General features: G+C 37.8%; 1 protein-coding gene across 1 annotated transcript; it reads left to right on the forward strand.

Annotated features, from left to right (window-relative positions):
• The first annotated feature begins 259 nt into the window (after window positions 1-259).
• borcs5 (BLOC-1 related complex subunit 5) lies at window positions 260-5,180 on the forward strand. The gene is made up of 4 exons (XM_041997943.1): window positions 260-717; window positions 799-942; window positions 3,380-3,537; window positions 3,620-5,180. The coding sequence occupies exons 1-4, from the start codon at window positions 660-662 to the stop codon at window positions 3,851-3,853; spliced, it is 594 nt and encodes a 197-aa protein (XP_041853877.1). The 5' UTR covers window positions 260-659; the 3' UTR covers window positions 3,854-5,180.
• The last annotated feature ends 3,363 nt before the right edge of the window (window positions 5,181-8,543 follow it).

Genomic DNA, 8,543 nt, shown 5'->3' on the forward strand with positions numbered 1-8,543 from the left:
CATTTTCAGCACAAAGTCGTTAGAAACTAAAGTTTTATAGACTAAATGAGCAGATTATCATTATTATTGCTGTCGATCTTTAATTATCCAGTCTTTAATAATAAATCTTTTTTTATATATATATATAAAATGTAGATGGTCGTTAGTAGTGCAAACATGAGGGACTTGGACCTTGTCGAATTATTTTCTGTGTATGTAATGCGACTTCCGCTACAGCAGGGGGCAGTAGTGTTACTGTTAATAGGGGCTAGAGGAAAACACGGGTCATTATTTACGGAAGTAACGCTTTTTCTACAACAGAAGAGTAGTTATTTTGTGCTTGTGTTTTATGTAACTTTGCTCTGTTTTCATGTATACCCCATCTCTCTGTTACAAGTCTGCTCAGAACATAATCAGCTTCAGAGAAGCATCAGTAATAACTTAATTTCTTCTGAGTGACTTAAGAAAATTAGAGGAAATCTTGCCCGCTACAGCAGCATAGCTCAAGAGCACAGAGCCAAGAAGCTCCTGTAATTTTTGTTTCGTTTGCAGTCCGGGAGTGTTTCAAAGTCGTTTGACGTTTTTACTAAGTACTTGCCGTCTGGAAACCAGTTCTTTGGACTTTGGGAACGTTGACCAGAGTTGACAGCGAGCTAGCTTGCTAGCTCAACGTTAGCACAATGGGAGCTGAGCAGAGCGGAGATGCGGAGCATAAACACTCCGATTACAGCTCATCGGGTAAGATTGCTTTTCAGGGCGTAATTCCTTGATTTTATCAATGAGATAATCAAAGCTTTGCATGTTTTTGTACCATTTCAGTGGTACCTTCCCCTGCTAAGCAGAAGGCAAAGATGGATGATATTGTGGTCGTGGCCCAGGGGACTCAGTCAATGAGAAACATCCACAACGACCCTGATGTCATCAAACTTCAAGAGATACCCACGTTTCAGCCACTTTTAAAAGGTATGTAATCTCCCAGTTGCTGTCATGTACTCTAGTGTTGTTTTCAGTCGTCAGTAATTAAGCACACCAGTCTAAAGCTATATGCAGTCCAATAAAGTTCATATTCTACTGTGATCAAGGTTTAACTGCAAAGACTGAGTAGAACACACACAAAATGCCTTCACAATGCGTTCATAGATCTTTGAGCTGCATAGTGTTATTGCAGCAGAAACAGATGGTAAAAGAAAGTATGAAACAGGTGACACTGCTCCTTGAGTCAATAAAACATCCATGTTACAGATGCTACAGATCAGTGGGTGTTTAAGCTTAACTCGTAAACAACAACCTAAAATGTTAGTAGTTGCTTTGGCAGCTATTAGACCTTTCCTTATTAGTACTCTTAATCCTTGTCTGTGCCTCATTAACCTGTCAAAACATGCATTTTTGACTGTTAAATGGAGTCTTGTTTGAGAATATTGTAACATACAAGACACATTTTTGCTGAGAGCAGTTAGAGGGTAGTTCTCTTTTGTCTGTTACCTTCTCATAATAAGAGCCCCCCCTTACAGAGGGTGGCATGAGATACGTACAGTACAGTAGATCAATGCACACACTAGAAAGCAGCAATCCTAACATGTAGCATACCCAAATCACAGAAAGAAACTCAGCTAAAACACTCTACCTTCTCCTGTAACTCTGGCTTTATTTTAAATTATGCATGAAGGCCCTGGTAGTTTCCATATAGATGAAGAGAGTTTTATATTAAAACATTGACTATAAAACTGAAGATGAATATAAGATTAATTTGGGGGCTATCTTTCCATTCCCCTTATTCTGACCATTGATAGAGGTGTCTGTTATCAAGATTAGCCAGTGGGTACCTGAGACTTTCTTTCAGGCATTACCTTACTAATTATTAGATAAGTCAGGGTGCTGTCCTCTGGTTTTTCACTGAAAGTAATTTGGTTTTTCTTTTAGGAGGAGATAACCAATAAATCTTTTGACTGAGTTCAAGGTGAATTTACTCTAACACAGTAACAAATGTCTTGATTCTGACACTTCTGTAGTAATCTTACACTTCTCGGCTTTCTTTCAAGACCAAGATTATACATACAGCTCTTGTAGTTGTGAAGATATACTTTATTTATTTTGGGAATGACATTTCGGACAGGAGACAGAAAAAAGTAAGCCTCAGAAGAGGTTGAATGACCAACCTTATTGAGTTTATTATACTTTTCTATGACCCAAAAAAGTCCCAAAAGTCATAGTCTTTGTGACAATGTGTAGACCTAAGAGTAGTAAAGAAAAGTTTTGTTTTTTTTCCTAATCAGGAGAGACACTTTTATCAGAAGGCACAAAAAACTACCAAATGTGGCAGTCCTGAAAAAACAAACAAAACAGCAGCAAACAAGCAAACAAACCTTGTTTTTCCTTGACTTTTTGTTGTATCTTTTTAAGTTGTATTTGCACTCTGTTTCTCTCCTTCTGATTTCCTCTTTTCTTTGACTAGAAAATAATTATTTGTTTGGGAACATCTTTGAGTAGATCAGGACTACTCACTTCAGTTCCAGGAGGGGTTGCAGTCATGCAGGTTTTCAATGTTTCCCAGCTTTAACTCAAATTAAATGGATCTAACAGCTTATGGAGTTCTGCATAATGACTCATTATTTTGAGTCAGGTGTGTTGGAGCAGGGAAACACTGACAACCTGCAGGACTGTCACCCTCGTAGCACTGAACTGAGTAGCTCTGGAGTAGATGTTCTGTTTAATCCTGCAAAGCCAAACAACATAAAGTGGAACATATATGGGCCAATGGCTCCCCTGATCTCTAAAGTACTCCGTGAACAATGGACAAGCATGCTAACACACACACACACACACACACACACACACACACACATGAACTGTGAGAAACGTGCACTTGGTCGTTTGCACTAATCATGTTAATTCTTATTTTGTACATGGTGTCTTAGATTTATACACATGCACATACTCCTGTTTATAATGTTTTATTGTATTTTATTATTTCTATGTCATCATATTTTATTTTACATTCTTATAATGACTTAATTTTTTGGCTACTGATTTTATTTCTGTTTTTCTGTCTTGGGGAGAAGCAACACATATGTAGAGTTAGTGTTTAGATTATATATCAACCTTTAAATTTCTGTTATCAACTTTATTTTTTAGAACATTGTTCACTATTTCTTTTTTGTGTCACATGTAGAAAATTGGATCTAATTTTCAGTCTTCAAATTCTGAACAGCTGATTCCTGCTGAAACCCACTGTTAGAAGGTGGATAATGAGCCATATTTCCTGTGTTGGAGCTCTTTTGCCTCTTTCAGATCCTTTGTGTGGGTAATTGCGGTAATTACAAAGTGCCACGCTCTTGTGAAATAGGACTTGGATCCAGCATGTCCATCCATTTAAGTTATTTTTCCTCTGTTCCTTCTACAGGAGTGTTGAGTGGCCAGACGTCACCCAGCAGCGTGTGTTTGGAGAGGCTAGACGCTGCTCAGGTTCTGCAGCTCTGCATCCGATACCAAGACCATCTGCACCAGTGTGCTGAGGCCGTGGCTTTTGATCAAAACGCCCTGGTGAAAAGAATCAAAGAGGTTAGATTTCCAGCTACAACATGATGCACATGATGTACTTCAAAATCATGCTGAAATTTTTGCCTCTTATCTTTCTTTGCAGATGGATTTGTCCGTGGAAACCCTGTTCAGCATAATGCAGGAGCGCCAGAAACGCTACGCCAAGTATGCCGAGCAGATCCAGAAGGTCAACGAGATGTCCATGATCCTGCGTCGCATCCAGATGGGCATCGACCAGACGGTGCCGCTGATGGAGCGCCTCAACAACATGCTGCCTGAAAGTGAGCGCCTGGAGCCCTTCAGCATGAGGACCGATGGGGAATCTGCCACCAAGTAGCCTGTTGAAAACAAACACAGCTGTTTGATTGAGTCCTCTGTGCTGGAGAAAGTGCAGGTCCGTCCAGCTGGGAGAAAACCTAAGACTCGCAGTGGTTAAAGAAAGCCTTCAGCTGTTCAAGTGTTGCTTTTTAATCGTGGAGAGGGTGCTTGAATGAAGGTCCCTGAGACTACTTGGTCAGCTCTTTAGATCAACAGTGTTTTACTCTTTTATTTATTGCTGAGAGCTTTGCTGAGCACATACATTAATAATCAATAACACCCTAGTCAAGAGGGTCACATTTATTCCTGCAAGCTGCCCAGATCAATCACAACGCTCTGCTGCTGACCCCTGAGCAGCCACAGTGCTCCTCAGCTTAAAAAGGAGTTGCTTTATAAGTGTTCCCGAGCTGCGTAGATGAATTCAGGCAAGTCAGACTTGGGATTTTTGAGCTCAGGCCAGAAGAAACAAACATGCGCTCTAGAGTTAGATCTGTTTGCTCTAAAACTTATCCTGCAGGTATTCTGCAGGTTCAGAGACTCCAGTCTAGATGTGAGCAACATAAAAACATGTAAAACAGCTGTTGTGGAAACTTGTGAAGACATCCTGAAACATGAAACTCTGAATGGATTTATTTTGGATTGCGGACCTCTCTTTACAGATCATTGTTGTTTATGGTCCTGATGTCCATCTTGCTTCTTCCTGGCAACAGAGACTGATCATGGTCAACACGGGAAGCATGAATACACTGAACAGAAGCCAGATAAGAAACCTTTTTAACTGGAGTTTTGTGTGCAGAGAAAATAACTTTTATTTCGATGTTAATATTGCATGCAACACAATAAAAATGATCAAAATTGACTCAGCAGACTGTGGTTGAGGATTTTAGGAGATTTAATCAGGAAAAGGATGCAGAGATGGAGGCAAAACAACTTTAGATTAACAATCCTCAACTTTAGAGTAAATTTCTGCATAAACTTTGTTTGTCACAGATGCCAAAAATCCACAGAATTATAAAAATAAACAAAAGTGGGAGTTGAAGAAGAGCCTGGGCTGTTGATTCTTCATAGAAAACTAATATTGACATCACTGCATCGTTTTCTGCTTTGCATTCTTCATCATAATTCATGCTCTCTGTGTTTAAGCCTTTAAAGGGAAAGACATTTTTTACTATATTTGGTCAGCCTGTTTTTTTTTTTATGTAAAATTATATGTAAAACCTCAACCCTCTACTGAACCTCAACTTTTGCAATTTTCTCACTGACGCACCCCCTGTTGAAAGCTAATTTGGCATCCATACTGCATCCTACTTGTACTGTGATCTCTCAGTAAAACAGTCTTATCTTGACTCCTGTCTTAACTCATGTTCAATCTCTCTTTCTTTTCCTCTCCTCCTTCAATAATGTCTTCTTGCTCCAGAACTGCTCACCAGTAGACGTCACCGTGATGTCAAACAAGTTCAGAACGCAGAGTTTTAACGTTGGAAAGTTACACAGGCTTTAAAGCACGGTCAACAAAAGGACTTTATTCAGGATAGCATCAGTTGTCAGATTGTGAGGCTTAAGTTATGTAAAATGAATTAATATTAATAGATAGAGCAGCATAAAGGCCAACCAAAAACACCAAAAAGAATTATTACTATAGCAGTATATGTAGAAATAACAGATCAAGCCTTTTCTCCTCTGCACATCATTCTCCCAAGTCTTAGCTTGCAGGAGAAAAAATATTGATATTGAAACAAACAGATTTTTTTTGTAGCTATTTAAGTTAGTTATGCTACTTTTTATCTACTATCCTCACAAAACCAACTCCAATCTCAATTTTGTTCATCACAAACATCTTTGTTTTATTCCAGCCATAGAGGACCATTATGTTTGTTCTTTTCAGACCGACTTGCTGACCTTACAGTTACACATTACATTGGTGGAAAGTTTGACAGGAAGTGGCTTCATCATAATTTCCAGGTAAAAATAAAGGTCTGCTAGCTACAGAGTAGTGATACTGATCTTTTTTTTTTTGCAATAAAATGTGATAAATAATCCTGTTATCATGGATCACTCATTGTGAGTTTACCATATAGAATCCCTAAATAAACACCTCACCTGGACAGGATATAAATGCCTGGAAAACTTCTGTAGATCACCTAAAGGAAAAGTATTCATCCCACTTTAAACCACAGAGTTACACACTACCGTTCCTGAGAAATTGCTGATAATATTAGTGATAGCGCTCAGAGGTTAAAAGGCCCAGTTGTTGTTTTGTGTGACTTTTTTTAATCTTGACAACAGAGGTGAGAGGGAACTTCTGGAGCCAAAAAAACTAAAACTTACATCTCCACTTATCCATCCAGCATCACTAACTAGGTTCACTAACTATTTTTAATGATATATTCAATTTTTCTGTCATTGACTTTTGATTTTGTTACACTGCACATTTAAATTCAGTTTTACAACGTAGAACAAAACTCCATTTACTTATATCTGCTGGAAGCAGAAACCTGAAGACCTGGAGAGATTAAATTTAAGCTAAACTGCTATTAAAGCAAAGTGGGTCAATATTTTTAGGGTGAGTCAGTCCAATTATATAATTATCCACTGCTCAGTTTGCAGTTTTTTCCATTGAAAAAGGGAGAAATGAAGAAGTGGAAAATGTAGTTTTCACAGCAGGTTATCTGTGATATCCACTAGGGGGCGCCAAACATCAATCCAGTTTCTTCATGGTTAAAAAAATGTCGCTGTTTCAGTGAGTTTTGGAAGATTTTCAACATCATACTGTTATCAGTGGATATTTCTCACCATCCATTCAGCTTGTGTGTTGCATTTTTCATCAGCAACATATAAACATTTGAAATCCTAATAACACCCAGAAAAGAAAAGGACCTCCTCCCTCTGGCTTGCTTTGAAGTGCACAATTAGCCCTCTTCATTGACATATGGGACATAAAGCCCAGACAAGTTTTCTCTTAAATTTAAAGCAGAACTCCTTTGATATGTTATCACCTTTCAAGTGTAAATGAAAATGGGTGAAAATGTCTTAAATAGCCTTGGGGGTATTGTATGAACACTGGAGCTGAAATGGAAATTGTCACCGTATTCTGCATTGAGGAGGTGTAAAAGTTCCTCTGTGTGTTTGTAATGAAGAGCAGCTCCTGACGCTCTGAGCTGGATATTAACGCTGCAAGATGATTCAATACTATCTGCCGCCAGGAAATTCATTCTCTGAAATGAAAAAGAAATCCAATTTCCCCTGTATACTTCTCATTTGAATATAAATCAAAGGCTGGTTTGCTGCTTTATTCCTTTCTGTTTCACACGCTCAGAAACATGAACATAAGTCTGGGCTTCTTATCCCTGCCATCTACGTAGTTGAAGTACAGGAACAGAAGTTTGGGTTTGTAGGATATTTAGCAAATACAGCGTGAAGTTTCATTGTGTGAACTTTATCATTTGAATCTGTGGCTGAAACGGTCAGATAATTGATTTCCATAAAGTTAATCGGCAGCATTTTTGTTAAAGAATTTTCAACAAACCTGCCACAAATTCTTATTTGTGAGTATTTAATGTATTTATTGTGATCTATAACTGAGTGTTAATAACTTAATGGCTAGAAAATGAATCAGCGATCATTGATTTGATTCATTTAATCATTTCTGAAACGCATACAGAAGCTCTAAGTTCGCATTTCATTTGGATGAATAAAAGATCTTCTGCTACAGTTTGTTATAAAGAATTAAATAAATTTGGTGTTTGTGTACGAAACAAGAGAAACACACATTTTCCATTGCACCATAATGTATTGATCTGTTAAATAATAAGCTAATTAGCTGCTATTAAAACTAGTAATTGCAGCCATATATAATGTGTTAATGATTTGCTAAATAGCTTTGAATTTTAGACAGAGGGTTGTTTAATCTTTAGCTTTGTTTATGGCACTGTGCTAAAGTCTTGATCCACCCTCCCTCACCCTCTGTCAAAGCTCTCCAGGCTTTCTGCAGATACTTCAGTTTTTCTTTGAGTGCTTCAGCTCATGCTTTGCACCTTACCATATTCAGTAGAACAAATTTTTCATTCGTTGACCTGTGAATCATTGAGAAATAAAAAGGCACTTAAGCAAAGAAATGAAGCAGTGTGCTGTCATGTGACTGCAAAGAAGTCATTAGAAATAGTATTTTTAGGCACTTTGTTACTGGCAGCCTGTGGCAAAGACTCATCATTTGCTCCCATTTCTTTAACTGGATAGTGTGCAATGTGTCCTTAAAAATTTAGGAAACTGGACAAGAAAAAGTGGCAGCATAAAACACTATCTACAGCAGATGAAATTGGAAAATATCCAGCAAAGACCTGACACAGGACATGAGATGCATCTGGACCTTCAGTTCACTGAAGCCTCATCAGACATGCTCTCCATCAAAGGTTGCAGTCAAAAGATGTTATTAACCCTTCAACATTTCACTTAGAAAAGAGGAAGAGAAAAATTTTTCCTTCCATTTTTTCTTTTCCTTTGGAAAATAACGATAAGAATAAATGACTGTTTTTAACAAATGGGAGAGCTGACAGTTAATCATATATTAACATTTGTGAAATGGTCAACATTTGAAACAATAATGAGATTATAAACACTTTTAGCATTAAATACCCAAACCAAGTAGTAGAGATGACTTAGGCTGGTTTATTCTTACAAATTCTAAATAAAACTCTTTAAAGTCACCGAAA

This window comes from Melanotaenia boesemani, chromosome 10, assembly GCF_017639745.1.
Source record: "Melanotaenia boesemani isolate fMelBoe1 chromosome 10, fMelBoe1.pri, whole genome shotgun sequence".
NCBI classification, from domain to species: domain Eukaryota; kingdom Metazoa; phylum Chordata; class Actinopteri; order Atheriniformes; family Melanotaeniidae; genus Melanotaenia; species Melanotaenia boesemani.